This window comes from Abrus precatorius, unplaced genomic scaffold (genome assembly GCF_003935025.1).
Source record: "Abrus precatorius isolate BTA unplaced genomic scaffold, Abrus_2018 Scaffold7, whole genome shotgun sequence".
NCBI lineage: Eukaryota > Viridiplantae > Streptophyta > Magnoliopsida > Fabales > Fabaceae > Abrus > Abrus precatorius.
The window spans coordinates 5,782,440-5,806,363 of record NW_020874417.1 but is presented as its reverse complement, the minus strand read 5'-3'; the positions used below and the strand labels follow the sequence as shown (position 1 = coordinate 5,806,363).

The 23,924-nt window shown below is 38.8% G+C and overlaps 2 protein-coding genes across 2 annotated transcripts; both read left to right on the top strand.

The window, feature by feature from the left end:
• The first annotated feature begins 276 nt into the window (after positions 1–276).
• LOC113873460 (rho GTPase-activating protein 5-like) lies at positions 277–4,143 on the top strand. Its single transcript, XM_027511589.1, has 5 exons — positions 277–545; positions 1,944–2,064; positions 2,275–2,394; positions 2,657–2,887; positions 3,544–4,143. Exons 1-5 carry the CDS (start codon positions 421–423, stop codon positions 4,141–4,143), a joined length of 1,197 nt encoding a protein of 398 aa, XP_027367390.1. The 5' UTR covers positions 277–420.
• Positions 4,144–5,198: 1,055 nt separating this feature from the next.
• On the top strand, positions 5,199–23,437 carry LOC113870905 (4'-phosphopantetheinyl transferase-like). Its single transcript, XM_027507448.1, has 8 exons — positions 5,199–5,344; positions 5,563–5,738; positions 21,447–21,514; positions 21,624–21,731; positions 21,891–22,046; positions 22,647–22,772; positions 23,067–23,157; positions 23,361–23,437. Exons 1-8 carry the CDS (start codon positions 5,265–5,267, stop codon positions 23,435–23,437), a joined length of 882 nt encoding a protein of 293 aa, XP_027363249.1. The 5' UTR covers positions 5,199–5,264.
• Positions 23,438–23,924: the final 487 nt, after the last annotated feature.

Genomic DNA, 23,924 nt, shown 5'->3' with positions numbered 1-23,924 from the left:
CAGTAGTGAAAGTAACGTCTTACCCTCCAACACCCTTTTCTTGAATCAAACTCAACTCCACAATCACGTCGTCAAAATTATGTCTTTCCCTCAAGAAAACAGAATAACACATATCCCACATGACAAACACTAGCAATAGTAATACCAGTACTACGTGTTCCATCAACACACAGCATGACCCAAGTGTTCCAATCTCAATCTCACTTCCCTTCACCCTCAAGCTCTTCCATTACACGTGGGCACCCAAGCTCCCATACTAGCAACCCCACAGTAGAAGAAGAAGAAGAAGGAGACAGGAAAAGGAAAGAAAGGGATGGAGAGAGTGATAATGTGTGTATTTTAACACTTTTGGCTGTTGCTTTTAGGAAATCTTTGATTGGTTGCAGCAGTAGAAGTAGTTGTAATGGTGATCACTCTTCCATGGAGATTGGCATGCCTTCCAATGTTAGGCATGTTGCACATGTTACCTTTGATCGCTTCAATGGTTTTCTTGGCTTGCCCGTTGAGTTTGAACCTGAAGTTCCTAGAAGGGTTCCCAGTGCCAGGTAAGTTCATGTGCATTTGTTGAAGAAAAATGTTTTATGTACCACTAAAAGTAGACATCTTTAAGTGTCCCTTTATATTGTAGGTGTATTTTTGAAATGTCTATATGCAGAAAAGATAAAAAAGTGAGAGATAAAAATAATGATATACGATGTCACGAATGTGTGTCAATATTTAGTGATTCAAATAAGTAAGCTGTTGAGTGATATGGCAGATATTTTTCTTTAACGGTGTTTTTCGTTTTGATGTAATTATGTTTATTTGTGTAATTACTAGTTGTACTACTGCTTACTACAGCTAGATTATCTTCTTGTTCTGTTTGATTTATGGATGCAATGCTAATCATCTTGAAGTTTCTTCTCCATTGCCTGTGTTATCCAATTTGTTTCAATGAGATAGCCAATTTGTTGGACTCTGAAAGGGATTATGTACAAATTTCATACTAGGAATTTTATTGGAAATCTATATTTAGCAATTTAGCTTTTGTCGTGCCTATTAGCTTGCACTATTAAACTTCAAAAGTCGTATTTGATGGCTACAAACGGCATATTTTAGTTATTTTTAATCAAGTTAGAGTGAAAGACTGGAATTCCAGTAATGTAGTGCTAGTCATGTTTAGGGTCGTTTGTTGAAGGCTTAAGCTTAAAAAAATACTTTATGATGTGAGTTTTTTGCGAGCTTTTTTACCCCGAAAGTTGCTATTTTAAACTTCATAGCAAAGTACTAGAACAGTATTTCTTTTTTTTTTTTTTTAGATTTTTACTTTTTTAAAAGTACATAATTATAATAATTTTTTATTATTTTTTGTTTTAAAAAAAACCATATAAAAACTCCCTTAGTCTTACCGGTGTTTGCTTATGCAATGGTTTTTCTTTGTTTTTTTTTTTAAACATATACTTATTTGATACTTATCATGTGAATATACGTTGCTCTGCACGGAGCGGTGATTCCCGTGTCATAGTTGTCATTACAGAAGTATAAAGCAAGACATGTATTGTTCATTGTGAAAAAGTAATCCTCTCTCTTCCCAATGCCTTGTTCTGCATCCTACTTGTCCTTTCTGTGCTCTATTTCATCTGTCTTTCTCAAGCTTGATGAAAGGTACAAGTACAAGTGCTGTTTCTTTGAAACTGTTGTCCACTTCATCAATATGCTGTGGTTACCATCATAAAACATTTGGTCAATTTTTTCATTTTGCAACTTGGTATCAGATTTTCCATTGCATTCCTTGATAATGCATGCACACTCAATTTGTATTTTAGATTACATACCATCCCTTTGTGCATCTACTTCTGGCAGTGCTTTTTACCTGACTCATTGAATACCCAGAGAATGCATCTCAAGTCTTAACTTATATCGTCTTATGGGTCTTCATAAATTTTATTCTTTTTTGTCCACAGTGCAAATATTTTTGGAGTTTCAACAGAATCTATGCAGCTTTCTTATGATGCCAGAGGAAATAGTGTACCTACAATACTCTTGCTAATGCAAAGGCATTTGTATGCACAAGGAGGTCTACAGGTATTTTTCTCCCATGTCTTTTCCTGCCTTGTTGGTGAGAACCTAAAGGTGATTTGAATAATTACATTACTTCGCTACATAATGCAAGTTAGCGATGAACACTCTCAAAATTTTATTTGATGCTTATTTCTAAATTTACCAGAAAACTTTCATATGATTTGGTTTTTATTATACCAGACTTGAACTTGAGATTTTAATGAACACGTGCAGGCTGAAGGAATCTTCAGAATTAATGCTGACAATAGTCAAGAGGAGTTTGTGAGGGAACAATTAAATAGAGGGATTGTACCAGATGGCATTGATGTGCACTGCTTAGCAGGTCTTATAAAGGTATTACTAGAAATTTTCTTCATAATCACTTTTTCTTTTTCTCTTTTTTCCAAAATACAAATTGTTTGAAGATTGCTTCAGAATTAGTTTTAAGGATTGTTGAGTTTGGTCCTTTCTTCTATTTTAAAATTTGGTAAATGCATCAGTGTTTCCCTCTTCCTGTGGGGCTGGGATTGAATGCACTTACTGAGACCATGAACTAGTTAACTAAACTATATTATAGGAATTGCTACATTAATTTAATTTTCTTGTTCCGTTTTAGGCTTGGTTCAGAGAACTTCCAACTGGGGTATTAGACCCTCTTTCACCAGAGCAGGTGATGCAGTCCCAATCAGAAGAAGAATGTGTTCAACTTGTGAGGCTTCTTCCTCAGACAGAAGCTACTTTACTAGATTGGGCAATAAACCTAATGGCTGATGTTGCTCAACTAGAACATTTGAACAAAATGAATGCTCGTAATGTTGCAATGGTTTTTGCACCAAACATGACTCAAGTAAGTCAAAATAAAGTTTTCTTGTCTATGGTAGTTTTTGTTATTGAGTTTATATGAGCCAACTTCATTGGGTACAACTATTTTTTCTATCCGTGTGTTTATTGTTTCTCCCATGTGGTTAGTTTAACTTTCATCTACTGAAATAATATAACAAGTTCACTGAAAATAATTTGTTATTAGATTTTTAATTTACCTTATAAAGGTTTTAGAGATTTTTGAAAGATAAGAAAATGCACTGGTTCTGGAACAATGTGAGATCTTTTAGATTATGGAACATCTCTTAGGAATCGTATGACACTCCAAATAAGAGAAGTATTTAAGTAGGGAACTGTTTTTTTGGCTCCTGTGATTACTTGTTAAGTATTCTCCCTCGGTACAATAAAATTGATGTTCTTATTGTCTTCCTAAAATCTTCTTGTTTGTATGTTACCATTTTATTCAAAGTTTTAGGGTTGGTCAGAGGTTATTGTTGATCTATGAGGCAATAAAAATGTTTATATTGATTCTGGTGAATATATATGAACCGTTCCTCCCAAGTCCTAGAGAGTTTGGTTTGCTTTTAGTATGTTGAGCAAGACTATACAGTAAAGGTCTGAGGTTATTATTAAATATTAATCCATGATGCAATAACAGCATTTCTGACCTGTCTACCACAGATGGCAGATCCTTTGACTGCTTTGATGTATGTAGTGCAAGTGATGAATTTTCTTAAGACCCTTGTGATGAAGACACTCAAAGAAAGAGAGGAGTCTATGATGAACTCAAATCCTGTTTCAGACTTAAATTCTTTTGGTGATGATGGGCACCAAAGCTCTTCACAGCTGGTACTCCAAGATGGCCGTGAAAATTTAAGTGATTGTAGTGAAGAGGATAAGACATTTGTTACTGAAGAGCCTTCTCTACAGAGCCACCCTATTGAAGATGGCTCAGAAATGGAAAGTGGATCCAAAACTTTGCCTACAACTACTGAGAATATCATTCCTAGAGGAAATAGGTTGCTGTTTGATAATTGTCATTGCAATGTGGTATCTCAAATGTGCGCTTTGACAAATGGAATCTTTACTAGTTTGACTAAAGATGATCAAGCAAATATTTGTAAGAGCAGAAGTCTTCACTTGAGTAGTTCTAACAAGGTCACCTGTTCCGAAAATGTGATTGAGTTGCCAGTAGAAGGACCTGCAGAAAAAAATATGACAACTTCAATTGTCGGGCATATTATAAAGTCTAGAACAGATTTAGCTGAAGCTTGGCGTTGAAAGGAATCTGATTTTGTATCATAACATAGTTGAGAATGGTATTGATGTTGTGAGAGTAACAAGCTCTGTAGGAATGAGTTGGGTGGGAACATGTAAAGAGGTGTGTCCGTGTTTCCAGGCCTAGGAATAGCCAGTTTAGGATTGCTGCTTAATATAAGTGTTGGTTTTCATGTGTGAATTTTGTTCTTGTTTGAGGGTGGTTCTTGACCATGTTTATTCTTTCCATTCCATTAACCATGCTAAGTTCGTAGTAATTATCTTTAATGTAAAAGCACTTATTTTATTATAATAAATATATGAAAAATTAAACTTCAGTTTTAATAATATAGTAAAACATTATTCCAAACGGTTGTACTATTTCAATTTTACTATTTTTAATTGGCATGAGATCACTAGAAACAATTTCTTTACCCCTCACATTCATAAGGTTTAAAACGATAACTGTGGCTAAACAATTTCTTTAATTGGCATGACACTATTCAGGGTACTTCCATTAAAAAGGGATTACGCCATTTAGGAGGTGAAAAAAGAGATATATTAGTTCTCTTAATTTTTTCTTATTTGACAATTACATTAATTTTTAATTCTTTAAAATATTTGATTCTTATAAAATATTTTTAATCTTTATATTTTTTAAAATTGTATTTATTACTGACGTGACTCTACAAAAAATAATACTTCTTATAAACATTAACAACTAAAGACTAAAATAATAATTTTAAAATAAAAAAAATATAAGAATCAAAATTAAAATATACTGGTATATTTTAAGAAATTTTGACTAATAGCGCGCGGGTCGGGGTTAGCCCGCTCAATTCGTAACCATAAGTCTCTTAATTTGTTATTTTTCCCTTTTATTTATCGCTGATTTTTTGGTTAAATTCCCTAAGCAATGTTTACATGCAAATTGTGAATGAAACACATCTATCTTAGATTGTTTTTTTTCTTAATAAATCACTACCATGCTTGAGTTGTACTATTTACATTCTGTCATCTCCCTAGTATTTCGATGTTTCCCAGGATGTATCTATTTACTGTTGTGTGAAACTGATTTAGAAGACGACTCTAAGTATGCTTGATACTGTGAATGAATAACGTCATTGCGAGGCAAAGCACTGTTAATGATGAATATGAATTGCTTTGGAAGGAATCTCATCACTGCTTCATCCTCTTTGCCTCTTGTGCAAATCGCAGCACAGAAGTATTTCACTATCTTGAGCATTTAACTACTTGTTTTTATACTATGCACCATTGACGGGTTATTATGTACAATTAGATTTTTATTTTTAATTTAAATAAACTTTTTGGTTAGTATTGTGGATGTCTTTCTGTTTTGAGTAGTCTTATGTTGTTTGTGTATCTTCCGAAATGTTGTTTAATGTATGAGGTGGTAAATATTTTCTTTATGCTGGAATGTAGGGAAGCTCATTTTTGGTATGTTTTACCTAATGAAGTAAAGAGCACAAACCTATTGAACCGGTATTTAGAAATTCTATCACCTTGTGAGAAAGAAAATGTATTTCACATGCGTGGAGAACAGCTGACCAAGAGAGCACTCCTGACTCGTGTGTTGGTTCGGACGACATTAGCAAGATGTAAGTAAAGTTTATTTTTCTGGTATTGAGTTTTAGTGTTTATTCTTCCATTTTCATTTTCATTTGTACAACATTATTCCTATATGTTATTCATTTATATTTTCAGTCAGAATTAAGTATTTGATGGACCCAAACCTTGTGGTTTCACATAGTGGTTGATAGCGATACTACCATAGCAACTAGCAAGGTTAGGTTTTTGAGTTGCCTAAATATCTCTTGATAACATGCATATTTCTTGCTCTTTATTTTTGCTTTTTATGTTTTGGAATCAGTGTTGAAATCTGCCTATTTTGTGCTTTGTTGCATAGTTTTTACCTAGTCAGTGCCAAGTTGGATAAAAAAGGAGGGTCATGTTAGACACTTGATAGCTAACATAAACTTTGTAAAATCTCAATGACATGGATCAGTGCTGTGTAGGATTGGCAAATATTTTTCAAATCCACTATGTGTATAATTATTAGCAATGTTTGCTACCTTCCTTATTTTTCTCGTGACAATTGTGTATCACTTCTTTTGACATGTTTCGTGTTTCATTTGACCACATAATGCAACTTCTTACCTTAACAATTATTCTTGTTATGGATACATTGATCTTCTTGATACTCTTCTACTGTGGGATAAGGTGACGTCCTTACAAGTACTGTTGATTTTTCTCTGTCTGACGTGAAGGGAATGTACTTGCAAAAGGTACTCCGATGATAAAGTCAGGTGTCGTGTCGGTTTAGACAATAAATGCTATTAAATATTTGAAAGTCAACCTATAATTTGTACCTCTTACTTTCCTTTTATAGACAATGTTATGGGCTAATGGGCTTTGTGAATTAGCCTTGACTTTGTCCCTTTAATTAAATAAATAATGATATAATTATTTATCCTAATTGGTTTAATTATCCTTTGATTCATTCTTAATTTGACTGGGAGTGTACTCGTCCTATTTAGGTCGAGGGGATATTCAGATTTCTTCTTTTATCATTGAGACCAAATGATGTTCTATCCAGTACACTAGCCCCCCAAGACCGAGGAGGTACGACTTAAGGGTTTATTAAGTCCTGTAGACCGTTCTTTGTTGGTGTTTATGATCTTCTTTATGTAGGTAAATATGATGTGGAAGTTGTTGATAACGTATTCGATTTTGAAGATGATATGTCGGTATTCATCCGAACAGGTACTCGAGATCTTTTTATTGGTGTTGAGACCGAATATATGTTCGGCTAAGTCTTTGCTGAAGGTTTCCAGAACTGATGGTTTCGACAATTTTGGAGTTTGTTTTCCTCGTACTTTGTGCTTTTGAAATGAAAGGTTGGTTGATCACATCCGTTGATCTGAGAAAGATCTAACGGATAAAATGATGTGCAACTCTTCACCTGCCCGAAACCCTATGTTCTATAAATATGTGGTGGTCTAGACATCATATACATTTTTTTCTCTAAACCGAGGGGTATATTGTGCTTTGAACTGTTAGAAGCTTTTTCTTTCTCCTGACACCTTAAGGTACGCTTTGTTTTTCTTTGCCCCTCTCTTCTTATCTTGTTCTCCTTATGGCCTATTCTCTTGAGTGGGAGAATTCACTGTCGAACCATACAAGGTCGACTACTGCTGTTAAGGTTGGGGACCTCAAAGGGACCGAAAGGTTTGAAGAAGTTTCTTCAAGGCTGAATACTGCTGGGGGTGAGCTTGAGACGACTGTGAGGACAATGCTGAAATGTCCACTGTTGTCGCCGATGGTTCTGAGTCTAGTGATCCGTTATCGAATGCTAGTCCCCAAGAGAAAGGCCGATCTTCCCCCCTTATACTATTCTTGGCTTTGAATAGGTGGATGGTGAAGTGTATGCGTACTTCTTAGGTTTCCAACAAAATAAACATCTACAGGCCTTTGTAGATCATTGTGATATATCACTATGGGAGGCTTTGGATTCCTATCCGATAATTATTAATATTTGTCGAGGCGATGGCTCCTATAATCTCGAACTGGTATTTTTAGGGGATGGTGCCGAGATGGTTGACACCTTTTCTATGTACAAGTGTATGTTTAGAGAGTTAGGTATAAAACTTCCTTTTGATGACTTTCAAATAGGTGTTTTGAGGGTTTTGAATATTGCGCTGACACAGCTTCATCCAAATGGGTAGGCAGCAATGCAAGCTTTTAGGATTTTATGTAAATTTCATTACATAGAACCTAGTGTAGGTTTATTTCTTCATTTTTTCTGTACACGCCTCTCAGATAAAGCCAGACAGGTGTCGTTAATAAAGCAGGCTGAATTGTCACTTTTTAAACCTTATAATGCGTCGTTTAAGGGTTTTTAAATCGGTTACTTTAAAGTAACAGTGCACCCTATTGGTATAAAATATTTTTTTGATAACAAAAATAATCCTCTTTCCACTTTCATTAGACTTGGGTACCTCGTCGGTATGACTCATTTTCCGAGGATATGTTATCGGCTGAAGAATTATCGGCTTTGGAATATTTGAAGTCTCTTCCAAGAGAGCTTCCTACCCGAGCCCTAATCCTTTTGTTGAAGTCCCCTCAACCTCGCTTGGATATGGATGGTATGCTTTGTCTTTGTAATGTTTGATTTTGATACTAGATTATATTGATTTGACTTCTTGTTTTTATTGTAGGTATAATGACTCAAAGAGGACCTAGTGTGAATAATCGTTGAGGCTTGAGACAACGAGCTCCTGAAGGTACCTCGACTGAGGAGCACCGAAACCCTCGCTTGGACCAAGTGCTGAATTTGGGTGAAGCTCGCCCCTTCCTCAGGATCTAACCCTTGTTGAAGGTCAACCAAAGAAAAGGAAAGACAAAGGCAAGGAGAAAAAATCTGTAAGGGAGAAGAAGCAGAAACATTCTCGAGCTGCAGGATTGGATGGTGCAAGCAGCTCGTCTGTGCAAACTGTCGTTCCTCTGGCTGTCTTCTCCGAGTCCTTTTTTGCTAAGGGGGTTCGAGTTGGAAGGGTCGTCTCCCTAAACTTGCTATCGAAGTCAAGGAGGAGCCTTGTAAATAAACTAAATAACAGGTCTCGGTGGCCGTGGTATTGCGAGTTTCAAACTAGAACAATGGTGATGGCGCATAGTCTGGCTTTGGAACCTTTGCAAGAATTATAAAAGGTCAAAGCCAATTATCTTCCTCTCAGAAGGCTCTAGCAGAAAGTGAAGAGGTTCAGTCAAACTTAGCCAAAATCAACAAAGCCCTGAAGATTAAAGTGGCTCAGATGAAGGAGCACTTCAACATAGTTGAGGACTGACTACACGCCACTAAACAGGCTCTCAGGATGAAAACCTTGGAGTCGGATGAAGCCTTGACTACGGAAAGGCAGAAGGCTGATGTTGAGATGAGAGCTTTTGCTGCCGAATGCAACGACAAAATAGTTGTCGAGCATGAGGCTGGATTCTATCATGCTATGTGTCAAGCTTTTGAATTTTGTCAAGTCTCTGCCGACCTCCGCTTTGATCTTACTGGTGGGAAGTTCCTACCTTATGACAAAGTGGATGAGGAGGTGGAACCCGACACTGAGGCACCCTGTCAAGCTCAAGCTGCTGCCGAAGAAGTCCCTACCCATGATGGTGCTAAGGGGAATTGATAATTTTTTATTTTTGTAAATCAAAGGCCGATAGTGTCTATTTTTGTAACGTCATTGGCCTTTTTGATAATACAAGTTTGGTTTCTTCAATTCATATCTACCGTTTACATTATTTATTTGTTTTATATTCGTGACGCAAACCAAGATTTAATCGTAATTGTGTGAACGATCGAGATGTGTACTTATTCAGCTTTAACTAAGAAATTGTAATTAATTCTTTCTTAACCAAGAGGTGATACTCGAGAAAGTAATTTAATTCATTTTTAACCGAATGGGGTGTTTGATAAGGAAAATAATTGATTCTTTTTTAATCAAATATACTTGATTCATCTTTAACCGAGTGGGGGTACTCGGGAGGGAATAATAATTGATTCATCTTTAACCGAGTGAGATACTTGGGAGGGAAGTAAATAAATCCATGGTATTGTAAAAGAGGTGACTTTATTAACAAAGTGCTTCATTAAAAACCTTCTCAAGAGAACCTCTCTTCACATTTTTATAAAAGGACAAAACTTGAGCGAGGAAAAGAGTGCACTAAATTTACAACAAGGTTCAACTAAAATAATGTTTAAGATGCGATACATTGCATGTTCTTGGTAGAGCTTTTCCTTCAAGTGTTTCAAGCTTATATGATTCATTGTCTAAGCATGTTGTTATCCGAAAGGATCCTTCCTAGTTGGAAGCGAGCTTTCCTTCTCGTCGATCTCGGCGTGCTTCTCCAGTAGCCCTCTACACTAAGTCTGCAACCTGAAATTGTCTTGATTTTATTTTTGAACTGAACCTACTTGCCATTATTCTTCTACTAGCATCGGCCATGGTAGCTGCTTGATCACGTACCTCGTCCAATAAATCCAGGTTAACAGCTAAAGCTTCACCATTAGTATGTTCATCAAAATGTTGCCTCCGAAAGGATGGCTCCCCAATTTTGATCGAACCATGACATCAATACCATAGGTTAGCCAAAAAAATGTTTCCTTTGTGGTTGTTTGAGGAGTACACCGGTAAGCCCATAAAATCTTAGGTAATTTTTCTTGCTCATTTGCCTTTTGTCAAACTCAACCTTTTTTTCAGTTCATGTAGGATGACTTTATTTGTTGCTTCGGCTTGTCCATTGGTTTGGGGATGCTCGACAGAGGTGACTCGGTGTTTAATATGCAATCCTTCTAAAAATTCATTAAAGCGCCGATCTATGAATTGTAGACCATTATCTGTGATCAAGGTATGTGGAATGTCGAAACGTGTGATGCTGTTCTTCCAAGTGAATTTTTGAACATTATTTGTTGTGATGGTAACAAGTAGTTTTGCTTCAATCCATTTGATAAAATAGTCAACAGCGACAATAAAAAATTTACACTGTCTTTTTGCCAAAGGAAAGGGTCCAAGCAGGTCCATTTTCCAAATGACAAAGGGCTAAGGAGAAGTATTTGGATAAAGGTTCTTGGCATGTTGATGTATAGATGGACCATGTTACTGACAGGGGATACATTTTTTTGACAAAAAGATCACAATCTTTGGATAGGGTCGGCCAAAAGTATCTGACCTTTAGAATTTTTGCTGCCATTGTTTGTCCTCCCAAGTGGATACCACAAATACCTTCATGAATTTCCCTCATCACATAATTGGCTTGTTCTATATCAAGACATTTCAATAAAGGGGTGGAGATTCCTCTTTTATATAGTTCTTGACCGACGAGGGTAAACCTGGCTACTCTCTTTCTTCATTGTCTTGCCTGGTCTGGATCTTCAGGTATGTTGTCAATTTTAAGATACTGAATAATCTTTGTCATCCAATTTTGAGATGTTTCTTTAATTTCCATGCATTCATATCCGTTTATACTAGGGATATTGATTTCTTGATGAATCATACTCTGAAGTTGTCCAAGTTTCCTTTGACTAGCCAATTTTGCGAGCCTATCAGCTTGTTCATTCATGATTCTCGGTGTATACCGAACACACACTTTGTCAAATTCACTTTTAATTCGTTTGAATTCATGATAATATTGCAACATGATGGGGTCTTTAACCTAATATATACCGTTGACCTGTTCGGCCACTACTTTTGAGTCACTCCAGCATGTGATGCGTCTGCCCCTAATTTTTTTTGCAAGCCTGAGCCCGTCCAATAATGCCTCATATTTAGATTGGTTATTAGATGCCTTAAACCCAAATCGAATAAACTATTCAAGCATCACAGTGTTCAGCCCTTCTAATATAACTCCTGTCCCACAATCGCGAAGATTTAATGATCCATCAATGTGCAATTTCCACATGTTGGTACCAATCTGTTTATGAGTGGTGAATTCATTAACGAAATTAGCAAGTATCTGAGCTTTAAGAGGTCCTCGGGCCTCAAAGCAAATATCAAATTGGGATAGCTCAACTGCCCACGTCATTAACTAACCTGCTAACTCTAGTTTTCGTAAAATTTTAGCAACTGGACAATCTGTTCGTACTACTATCCAATGACTCTGAAAGTAATGTCTCAATCGCTGAGCTGTATGAACCAGTGCCAATATCGTTTTTTTCATCAACTAATATCGAGTTTCAGCATCCTGAAGGGCTCGACTGATGAAATATATTGGTTCCTGTTCAGGAGGTTCATGTAATAAGACTGAACTGATGGCCTTGTCTGACACGGCTACATAGACTATCATATCCTACCTCGGTCTTGGTTTTGCTAAAATGGGTGGGGTTGTCAGTATGTTTTGTATTGAATAAAAGCTTGTTCACATTCATCCGTCCAGGTGAACTTTTGTGATTTCTTGAGAAGATCAATAAAAGGCTGAGATCTTTCTGCCATTGTAGGTAGGAAGCTGGCGAGAGCACCTATTCGGCCAGCTAGCCATTACACCTCTTTTATATTGCGAGGACTCGTCATCTCAATAATAGCCTTACACTTATTCGAGTTAGCTTGAATCTCTCTTTCTAAAAGCATGAACTTTAAGAATTTTCCTTCGGCTACCTCAAATGTACATTTCTCTGGGTTAAACCTCATTCCACGCCGTCTCGCTTCACCGAATACTTCATTTAAATGGGCAACATGTCTATCAAGGGAGATGAATTTGACTACCATATCGTCGACATAAACTTCCATGCACTTCTCTTTTTGTTTTTCAAAGATTTTGTTCATCAATATTTGATATGTTGCCCCTGCGTTTTTAAGACCGAAGGACATTACTTTATAGCAGAAATTTGTCAAATCCATGATAAATGTCGTCTTCTCCTCATTTAAGGGATACATCCGAATCTGGTTATACCCTGAGTATGCATCCAAGAAACTAAATACCTTGTGGCTGGCAACACCATCGACTAGATTGTCAATGTTGGGAAGAGGATAAGCATCCATAGGACATGCTTTATTTAGATCAGTAAAATCAATGCACATCCTCCACTTCCTATTGGCCTTTCTTATCATCACAACATTGGCCAACCAAGTAGAGTATCTTACCTCTCGAATAAAGGCAACTTGTAATAATTTGCACATTTCTTCGTAGACCGCTCGTGCTCTATCACCTCCTATCTTTCTCTCTTTCTATGCTATTGGTTTTGTTCCCTTGTAAACAGACAGATGATGACACAAGAAATCAGGGTCTATTCCTAGCATATCCAAGGCCGACCATGCAAATAAATTAGCATTTCGTGTCAACACATTTTGAAGGACCTGCTACTCCTCCAAAGACAATTTGATTCCAAGGTAAGTGACCTGTTCGGATTTTTTACCCAGCTGAAAAAGCTTCTTATCTCATTGGGTTCAACCCGAAGCCCCTCATCTATTCTTGGATCAAGCTCTATATCCAACTTTTTCCCTGACCGAGGGGATACGATGTTAACATCTCGTCTATGCCCTTGGAAGGGTTTTAGACACAGGCTTGCAAAGTAGCACTCTTTGGCGGTCTTTTGGTCGGCATGAACGGTAATGATTCGACCTTTCTCAAATGGAAATTTCATAGCCAAATGAGGAGTGGACACTGTGGTCTTCAATTTATTAAGGGAGGCCGACCTAGTAGTATATTATATGAAGTACTTGTGTGTACCACTAGGTAAGTGACCTTGATATATTTTCCTTCGTGTTCTGATCCGAATAAGGTGTATAAATCGATATAGCCACGAGTCTCAACTCGTTCCCCAGAGAAACCGACAAGTGGTTCGTGATACTCCTTCAATTCCTTTTCTGGTATCCCAAGTTGCTTGAAAGTATTCCAGTACAGAATGTCAGCCGAACTCCCTTGATCAGTTAGAGTCTTACTGACCGTGCAATTAAGAATGTCGACACTTATGACTATGGGGTTGTCCTGAACTGGGTCCACTCTGTTAGGACTCTATCCCTTTAAAAAAAGAAAAGAAAGGACTTATATTGAATGATGAGGAAACAGTACAGAGACCAGCAATCAGTAAACACTGATTTCCCAGAGCTATGCTCCTGCAGAGAAAATATTCTCTGTTCCTAAGACTGGAATTAAATTCTCCATACCCTCGAGGCCCCCCCTAGCTATCCTATAAATAGGAACACTAAGAGATAACAATTCCTAGAAAAAAGGAAGAGATAACGATTCCTAAACAAAAGGGCTAACAAGATAACCAACTAAATAACAACTAGATAAGTTCTTAATAGAAAAACAAACTGATAAGATAAAACCAAAAAGAGAAGATAAAATCCTAAGATAAACATCAGTAACTAAATTCCCTTGAAAGGTGCATCTTTATCCTCCTTTGTTCCTTGATCTTCTCGTATAAACTTTCAAAATAGGAGGCCGGATATTCTGAGTGGTGGTTCTAAAAATACCCTCTCCATCAGCATCAGCCTTGTCCCCAAGGCTGAAATCCGGGAATTGGCTGGCCAAAGTAAGAGAATCCTCCCAAGAAGCTTCCTCGATTGGCTTGTCCTTCCATTTGATCAGCAATTCGGTGGTAGTGTGTCCTTGTCGTGTAATAGTTCTAGAGCTGAGGACAGATTCCGGCTCAAATATCTCAGTAACATCCATGTCCAGACCCGCAGGTAGAGAAGAGACCGGATGATGTGTTCCTAATGCCCGTTTCAGTTGGGAGACGTGGAAAACTGGATGGATGCGAGAAGAGGGAGGGAGTTGCAGTTTGTAAGCTACAGCCCCAATTCTAGCGAAGATCTGGAAGGGCCCATAAAAACGGGCTGCCAATTTGGGATTAATCCTTCTTGCTACTGAGGATTGGCGATGAGGACGCAATTTAAGATAGACCCAATCTCCTTCTTGAAATGTCAACTCCCGACGATGTGCGTCAACTGTCTTCTTCATCCTCTGTTAAGCACGGGATATATGGTATTGAAGTTGCCGTATAGCCTCGTCTCGGTCTACAAGATCTCTAGCCACAGATTCAACCAAGGTTTCGCCTTGGGAAAAGCGAATAAGGGGAGGAGGCTTCCTGCCGTAGACAACCTCGAAAGGGGTTTGGGCGATGGATAAATGATAGTTGGAGTTATACCACAGTTCTGCCCAAGGAAGCCATTGAGACCATTGTCTGGGTTGCTCGGAAGCAAAGCAACGTAAGTAAGTCTCCAGCCCACGATTTAGCACCTCTGTTTGACCGTCCTTCTGGGGATGATATGTTGAGCTCATCAAGAGAGAGGTCCCTTGCAAACGGAGCAGCTCCTTCCAAAAGTTGCTAATGAAAATTGGGTCATGGTCGCTAACGATAGTGTTTGGGATGCCATGCAGACGAACTATCTCTTGAGCAAATTGGGCAGCAATGGTCCGAGCCGAATAGGGGTGCTTGAGAAGGGAAAAATGACCATATTTTGATAGGCGATCAACTACCACCATTATTGCTTCGTACCCGTGAGACTTCGGCAGGCCTGTAATGAAATCCATGGAGATGTCTTCCCAAATGGCACTTGGAATCGGAAGGGGTTGGAGAAGCCCAGCCGGGGAAGTAGCTTCGTACTTTTGCTTCTGACAAACCGGACATTCCCTCACAAACTGCTGAACTTGTTGCTTCATACCCACCCAGTAAAGGTTGTCCGCCAAGCGTTTGTAGGTCCTAAGAAACCCGGAGTGGCCCCCTAAAGGAGAGGAGTGGAACTCTTGGAGGAGAGAGGGAATCCATTTTGAAGATGGGGAAATGACCAACCTTCCTTTATAGTAGAGTCTGTCGTGTGATTCTGAGTAACCAGGATGAGAGGAAGGATCCTGTTGTAACTCGTGAATGACTTGAGAGATGTATTGATCCTGCTTAATTTCTTCCAGAAGAGAGCCTCTATCGAGCCATTCAGGGTGAGAAGCTGCTAAGAGTAAACTGTCTTCCTCTTTTACGCGCGATAATGCATCTGCTGCCTTATTGGTAGAGCCGGGTCGGTATTCAATGTTGAAGTGGTATCCAAGGAGTTTGGCGATCCAATGCTGTTGAGTGGGAGTAGTTATACGTTGGTTCAAAAGGTGTTTGAGGCTGCTCTGGTCAGTATACACAGTAAAAGTCCTCCCTAACAGATACGGACGCCAGTGCTGTATTGACAAAGCTAAAGCCATTAATTCACGCTCGTAAGCAGATTTCGAAATTGTTCTATCTGATAGTGCCTTGCTAAAAAAAGAAATCGGCCTCTTATCCTGCATTAGGACGGCGCCCAGACCAGAACCTGAGGCATCACATTCAACCACAAAGGGTCTAGAGAAGTTTGGCAATGCAAGTACTGGGAAGGTAGTCATGCGTTTCTTCAACTCTTCAAAAGCATGTTGAGCAGTGGGATTCCAAGTGAAAGAATCCTTTTTGGTAAGGGCAGTAAGAGGTTTCGCGATCTGCCCGTAGTCCTTTATAAATCTTCGATAGTATCTTGTAAGGCCCAGAAACCCTCTAACTCCCTTAACTGATTTCGGTGTAGGCCAATCAACCACATCCTTGATCTTCTTGGGATCCATGGATACCCCAGCCGCTGAGACTATGTGGCCAAGGTATTCGATGGACTGCTTGCCGAATTGACACTTTTTACGATTAGCGAACAAATGATTCTGTTGCAGGACCTGCAAAACCCTCCTCAAGTGACCCAAGTGGGCCTCCCAGCTGGAGCTATATACTAAGATGTCGTAAAAAAAGACAAGAACACATCTTCGGAGCAGGGGTTTGAAGACAAAATTCATTGTTGCTTGAAACGTAGCGGGAGCATTCATTAGCCCGAAAGGCATCACCAAGAACTCGTAGTGACCTTGGTGAGTGCGAAAGGTTGTTTTGTGCACGTCTCCTTCATAGACTCTAATTTGATGAAAACCGGATTTGAGATCGATTTTGGAGAAAACACGCGCTCCGTGCAATTCATCCAACAGTTCCTCTATCACAGGGATTGGGAACTTATCTGGGATGGTAACCTTATTAAGAGCACGGTAATCCACACATAACCTCCATGACCCATCCTTCTTTTTGACAAGTATGACAGGACTAGAAAAAGCACTAGAGCTATGTCTAATGATCCCGGAAGCCAACATCTCATCCACTTGTCTCTCAATCTCAGCTTTCTGATGATGAGCATATCGGTAAGGACGAACACAAGTGGGTCCTGCACCCGGTTGAAGGGTGATGATATGGTCAATAGGACGTTGAGGAGGCATTCCTTTTGGTTCCTTGAAAACCATCTCGAAGGCGACAAGGAGCTCCCCTAATTGTCCGTCCTGAATCTGTCCATCATCGGAGGAAGATCCTTCAGGCTGCCTCTCAACCATCAAACGCACACATGATCCTCCGAAGCGCTGAACCTTGCGATTTAGCATATTTTGCAAGGAGAAGCTATCAGCCTTCTCAGTTAAAACTCCCTGCAGCTGCACCCACTAGCCTTGGTGATGAAAGCGCATGTATTGTAGCTCCCAATTAGTGATGACATCCTCAAGGGTTTTTAGCCAAGATATCCCCAAAATAGCATCTACGCCCCCTAGATAAAAAAACGTGGGCTTCGATAGAGCAAGAGTAACTCCCAAATTTTAGGAGCAAATTTGCACACTTCCGTTGCGTAAACACCCTATAGCCATCTCCTAACTTGATAGGGATTTTGGTTGTGTCGACAACATGCAACCCCAGAGCGCGAGCGAGCTTCCGAGAGATAAAGTTGAGTGTAGCTCCACTGTCAACCAACACCAGCAATGGAACTCCTAACAACACTCCCATGATTTTTAAAGTTCGGGACCCTCGATCTGCAGTAGCGGCTCCACAACACCATTCCAACGAGTTACACTCCTGCTCAGCTTCATGATCCTTACTAAGCTCGTCCCCTTTGTCTTCTTCAGGCTCATCCCCATCAGAATCCTCAACCATCACCTGCAGTTGGCGCTCCGGACAGCGGTGAAGAGGGTGGTAGTTCTGCCCACACCTATAGCAAAGGCCCTTCTGCTTCCGGTTCAGGAGTTCTTGGAACGGCAGGTGCTTGATCCCTCGATCTCGTTTGAAACTCCCCGTCTTCTGTTTTTCTCCCCCTTCAAGGATATTCCGTGTTTCAGGTTTATCTCCCTTGAAATCTCGAAATTTCTGGGCTTAAGTAGTGTTGTCTCGGTGACCAAGAACTAAGTTGTGACTGAGATTGGGCTGGGCAGCATTTGGGCCTATTTTAAAACTGGGCCCAAATCGTGAACTAGGTCCCCAACCCTTCGTATTGTGATTTCCGTAAAACCCCTCTTCCTTCAGACCCTCCTCAATGGAAGCTGCCATTTTTATCAACTCCACGCGTGATTTGGGGCCAAACATGCGGACCCGTTGTTTGATTTCTGGACGCAGCCCACTCATGAAGTAGGCAAAGAATCTGTCATCTGGAACTCCTGAGACCTGAGCAGCCAACAGCTCGAACTGAGCTACATATTCCTCCACTGAATTCGTCTGCTGCAAATCGACTAGCTGTTCTAACGGGGGTTTGAAACGGCAAGCGCCGAACCTTGCAAGCAGCTGCTCCTTGAACCTTTCCCAGGTGAGATCTGCTCCTAAGGCATCCTTTAGGCAAGTGAACCAATGGATGCATGGCCCTTCCATGCATAACTGAGCCATCTTAACCATCATGTCTAACGGGGTTTCTTGGACTGAGAAATACGTTTCAGCCCTTGTTAGCCATCCCGCAGGATCTGTCCCCGTGAAACTAGGAAGCTCGACACGTTTCGCTAACATCTTAAAATCCTCTTCTGGGTCACCGACTGATCGCCAAGGTGATCGCCCTTCACTGGAATGTTCTCTTCGGTCCTCAGAATGCTTACCTAAAACATTGCTCAAAGACCTTTGTATGTCCGCCAATGCTTTCTGCACGTCCGCCATAGACGATCTTAACTCCACATTGGAAGTTTTGATCGCAGTAAGCTCAACGTTCATGGTAGTCACCCTTGTCTCAAGATCCCCTTCCATCTGGTTGCTGACTGAAGTGTGCTTCCTTCATGGCATTCAAGTGAAAATTTGCCGCTGGTTCTTTTCTTTTGATATCCGGTAGGTCGGACCACTGTTAGGACTCTATCCCTTTAAAAAAAGAAAAGAAAGGACTTATATTGAATGATGAGGAAACAGTACAGAGACCAGCAATCAGTAAACATTGATTTCCCAGAGCTATGCTCTTGCAGAGAAAGTATTCTCTGTTCCTAAGACTGGAATTAAATTCTCCATACCCTCGAGGCCCCCCTAACTATCCTATAAATAGGAACACTAAGAGATAACAATTCCTAGAAAAAAGGAAGAGATAACGATTCCTAAACAAAAGGGCTAACAAGAAAACCAACTAAATAACAACTAGATAAGTTCTTAATAGAAAAACAAACTGATAAGATAAAACCAAAAAGAGAAGATAAAATCCTAAGAAAAACATCAGTAACTAAATTCCCTTGAAAGGTGCATCTTTATCCTCCTTTGTTCCTTGATCTTCTCGTATAAACTTTCAAAATAGGAGGCCGGATATTCTGAGTGGTGGTTCTAACACACTCCTTGGAAATCTTTGTCAGTAAATGTAATGGGAGGGATTCAGATTCCACTTCCCAACGATATGTGGTTGACCGAGCGGACATGTCTCAAATGTCTTTTCCTAGCCGAATTGGTAGATCCTCCGTGAGCAAACCCACCTGCAATCGTGTTAATAACTCGGTGAAGATACTTCTCACATTCATTGTGATACTTGATAGGAGGTTCTCTTGACCTACTACATTGTCATTCCATTCTTCTATCATTGTATCTTCTTGATAGCTCGGGATGATGATCTCTACTCCTATTAGTAAGATTGGAAGGGTTTGTTTGTACAAACCTTTGTAAGTGTCTGGTTTTAACCAAGTCTTCAATGTGGTCCTTAAGGACTTTGCATTCTTCGGTGGTATGTCCCCTATTTCTGTGATATCGACATGAATTTGACTTGTTTGCCTAAGGGGGGTGTTCACACGCCTTGGGATAGTCAGTATCTCAGTTACCAATGCCTGCTCGAGTACTCTAGACCAGTTAGTGTTTAAAGTAGTATAAGTGGCATACTTGGGTCCTCTTGGTGGTCGCTCGGCCTTTCCTCTTCGGTCCTTATTTTCTTGCCTAGTTTTAAAAGATTCTCTTCTGTCACCCTCTCTTTAGTTGGACCCCTGCTACATCCGAACTTGGCTTCAGTATTCGACCAAGTCTTCCATCTGTATATACTCCGCGGCCTGACTTCTTAATTCGTCTAGATCAACAAGTGATTTTTTACATATACTGTTGACAAAAGGTCTCGGTCTCAAGGCTGTTGTGAGGTGGTGCATTGCGACTGCTGGCTCCAAATTGTGGATTGAGAGGGCAACCTTGCCGAAGCGCTCCATGAATGCTCTAAGCGTCTCTTTCTTTTCCTAACGAATATTGACCAACTCCAAATATATCAAAGGATAAGGACGGCTTGTGGTGAACTGTAGACTGAACCGTTTGGCAAGCATTGCAAATGAATCAATGAACAAAGGGGGTAGCTTGGTAAACTAGTTGAGGGCTGACCCACGAAGTGAGGTGGGAAATATCCTACATAATAAGGTATCATTTTCTGTATATAAGCTGACTTGAGTTGTAAAGATATTTAAGTGTTCCTCAGGGTTGGATGTCTCATCATACTTTTCCAATGTTAAGGCTCTCCAGTTCTTAGGTAATTTAGCATCCAGAATAGCTTCGGCATGAATTACAGTCTCGTTCAACAGGGGGCCTAATCTACTGATATGTGTTTGGTCTTTCCTGCAGGGTCGAGGACTCTCCTTACTCCTGAACAAGGGGGGTAGTTTAAGAGGGTATGTAGGTTTTGATTTCTTCCCTTAAGTTGGCATTCTCCTTTCTCAAAGCCAACAACTCAAGAGAATCTTTCTCTCTCATCCTTTGTATCTCTATCATTTAAGCCCTAAGTTGTCTTACTACTAAGAAAAGGCTTTCATCTCCTCCCCCTCGGCTAAAACTTCAGGGATTGGTGGGTTAGGTGTAGCGTCCTCCTGTTGACGAGAGGCTCCTCCTTGCTAATTCTATCCTTCCTGCTGGCTCCTAATAGGTACCATGATGGCTCTGAAAATTAAGGCAAATCGTGCCCTACGGTGGGCGCCAAAATGTTCCTGTTACGGATACACTGATCTTCTCGATACTCTTCTGTTGTGGGATAAGGTGACGTCCTTGCAAGTACTGCTGATTTTTCTCTGTCTTACGTGGAAGGAGTGTACCCGCAAAAGGTACTTCGATGATAAAGTCAGGTATCAATTTAGGCAATAAATGCTATTAAATATTCGAAAGTCAACATTTTATTTTATCTATACCTTTTACTTTTCTTTTATAGACAATGTTATCGGCTAATGAATTTTGTAAATCAGCCTTGACTTTGACCCTTTAATTAAGTAAATAATAATATGATTATTTATCGTAATTGGTTTAATTATCTTTTGATTCATTCTTAATCTGACCGGGAGGGTATTCGTCTTATTTAGACCGAGTGGGTATTTAAATTCCTTCTTTTATCATTGAGACCGAATGCTGTCCTATCCGGTACAACAACAACTTTAACATGATTTGATTAGTTTTCACACAAGCCTACATGATTCATGGACCATTTTTTATACAGAACTATCTGTGTCATGGTTACTCTGTAATCTGTATATTCTTCCTATTCTGCTTCACTTGGTTTTGATCTTTCTATATCATGATAGAGATCATATATCTAAACAATATTGTTTACTGCTAGATCAGATGAACTGTCAGATTAATCCAAAATCCTTAAAGTTTAGAACAAACAATTATGGCAAGCCTGAGGTGTGTTTTTAAATTGTTCATGCATTACATGCAATTTTTGTATGATCTCACTTTTTTCTTGCATAACTGGTTTTTTTGGTAAACACTAAACATTTTTTGTAAGATATAGGAATGGGTGGACTTGTTATACACTGATGATTGGAGCCCACCACCACTGCATTTTAATATCTCACACACTTCATCTTTGATAGCTTATGGAGTAACTGTGGGTTCACCTGTATGTAATTACTATTCTCTTACAGAAGTTATTTATTTATTTAGCTGAAAATGGGTCATTATTTCTCTTCTAGTTTTATTTCTTTTTCTTTCTTATTGTCATTTTTCTTGCTGAAGACCATATTCTTTGAACTGATTTAACTTGCCTTTCTTGTTGTAGATTGGTATTGATGTGGAAGAGAAGCAAAGGGCATTAAAAAATGATATTTTAACCTTTGCACGTCGATACCTTTCTCCCCAAGAAATAGAAATGCCGACTCACATTGCAGACCATGAACTTCAGCGTCAGGAGTTTATAAAATTATGGACTCTGAAGGTTAGTCAGTATATCTAATGTTCTACTACTGTTGTGTTGCACCTTAAATTCTTAGTTGAGCGTTAGGTGTGAAATATATTATTCTTTGAGTAATACTTTTAATTTAGTCTCATATCAAAAATTCATTTTCTGAAAGCATTATTTACTTTTCGAAAGTAATGAGGTATTGGGGTATTGAACAAGTTAAAGTTTCTCCTTTATCTTTGAAGATATTGGTTATACATTTCCATACTACTATGGAACTGGAATTACTTGGAAAACATTTTTAATGGGTAAAATGCAAATTTATATAAATATAATAATTTTGAAAGGTGTCTAGATGATTTGTTCCTTTTTTCTTAGCTCCAAGCAGAATAAGCTTTGTCCTTTTCTCTCATTGGAGATGACTAAAATCCCTGTGTAGATTTAATTTGTTTAACAAGTTCCTTATTTTTTGTTTGAAGTATTCAAGTGACCAGTGATAGGGAGTAGTGTGCATAAGTTTCCTTCAAAACTTTCTGTTTTACAAGTTGCATTAGCATAATATAGTTAATCAGCATAACTTGTTGTAAGTTGAAATTCAATCCATGTTTTGCGGTTTTGCAGCTTTCAGTTACAGAGATAAATGAGGCATACGTAAAAGCACAAGGGAAGGGCTTCTCAGCTTCACCTTTTAAGATTTTTACTGTTCAATTAAGAGACCATATGGAAGGAGGCATCCACATTCCACCTCATATGATTTCTAAGGTACGTCTCACTCTTACAAAGTTTGTTTGAAATATAGAGAGCTCTTAATTAGACATGTTATTTGATGAGAATTTATTCTTCTTCTGAAGTGTAGTTCTGTCGTATGGGCATGTGCCATAATAATATATTAGCCAATTCTCTAGCCACCATTGCAATATACTGCATGAATCCTTCTTCAGTATTAGCATATTAAATTTTACCATGTGTTTTATTGGTTTTGTCTTCCTTTAATATTTTATTTTGCTGACAGATACCTGACATTACTGTTGAAAACCGTCTGATGATGACCTGAAGAATCTCTCAAGCAATTGGCAGTTTGTGCTTCTGGAGTTGGCTGGTTCTCATTATGCTGTTGTTTGTATAGGAAAAGACAGGATCAATACAGGTAGCAAGTTTTATTTTGTTACAAGGTGTATATTGCATTAATGCTAAATGCACAACATTCCCTTCATAGTTGCACGCACAGGTGTGAGCCTGCATGTTGAACTATTTTCTTTCACGCTTAGATGCAGCCATTTTTGTAGCTGTGGCCATTTGTGAGCCCAACAACTGCCCGTGTCACTACAGCTTAATGTTTGTGGTTTGCAGGCAAAGGGAGCATTCCAATAAATTTGACCATAAGGAAAACAATCCCATTTGTTGAGGATGAGTGTATTCTACAATAATGTTGTAGTCATCGGTGGCTTGACTAGGCTGTTAGTATGTGATTATTGATTCTGTAGGAAATGTAAGTTTTAGCAATAGTTTTACATTCTACCTTTTTTTAGCTTTTCAGAATAAGTGATTCCAATTTATTTTAGAGCTTCCCTTGTTGTTCCCCAGCTAGGGATTTCGTAGTCTCTTTAGAAAAGTAAGTTTGCTAAATTGCAGGGTCTTTTTTTACCGTTTGCTTCTTTTTCGTTGTAATAAACAGTGATCATTACATATGCTGGAATAACTCATAAATTTGTCCTTGGAAAAAATTATACTGATTTGACAAATTTAGTCATCCTGTTTGAAAAATTATATCAAATGACATTATCAATATATAAATTTATATAAATTATAATTATTGATATAAACCTTTACAAAATAATAATAATAATAATAATAATAAAGTGCTATCAAGTCTGTCAGATTCTTTTATTTGCCAGTTGTTATCTCATAATTGTT

Excerpts from the sequence above, each read along its gene's own strand:
- LOC113873460 (XM_027511589.1), top strand. The coding sequence starts at position 421 with ATGGAGATTGGCATGCCTTCCAATGTTAGGCATGTTGCACATGTTACC. Across the intron at positions 546-1,943 it reads AGAAGGGTTCCCAGTGCCAG|TGCAAATATTTTTGGAGTTT; the intron begins GTAAGTTCATGT and ends TTTTGTCCACAG. Across the intron at positions 2,395-2,656 it reads GCTTAGCAGGTCTTATAAAG|GCTTGGTTCAGAGAACTTCC; the intron begins GTATTACTAGAA and ends GTTCCGTTTTAG.
- LOC113870905 (XM_027507448.1), top strand. The coding sequence starts at position 5,265 with ATGATGAATATGAATTGCTTTGGAAGGAATCTCATCACTGCTTCATCC. Across the intron at positions 22,773-23,066 it reads CACCTCATATGATTTCTAAG|AATCTCTCAAGCAATTGGCA; the intron begins GTACGTCTCACT and ends GATGACCTGAAG. Across the intron at positions 23,158-23,360 it reads AAAAGACAGGATCAATACAG|GCAAAGGGAGCATTCCAATA; the intron begins GTAGCAAGTTTT and ends TGTGGTTTGCAG.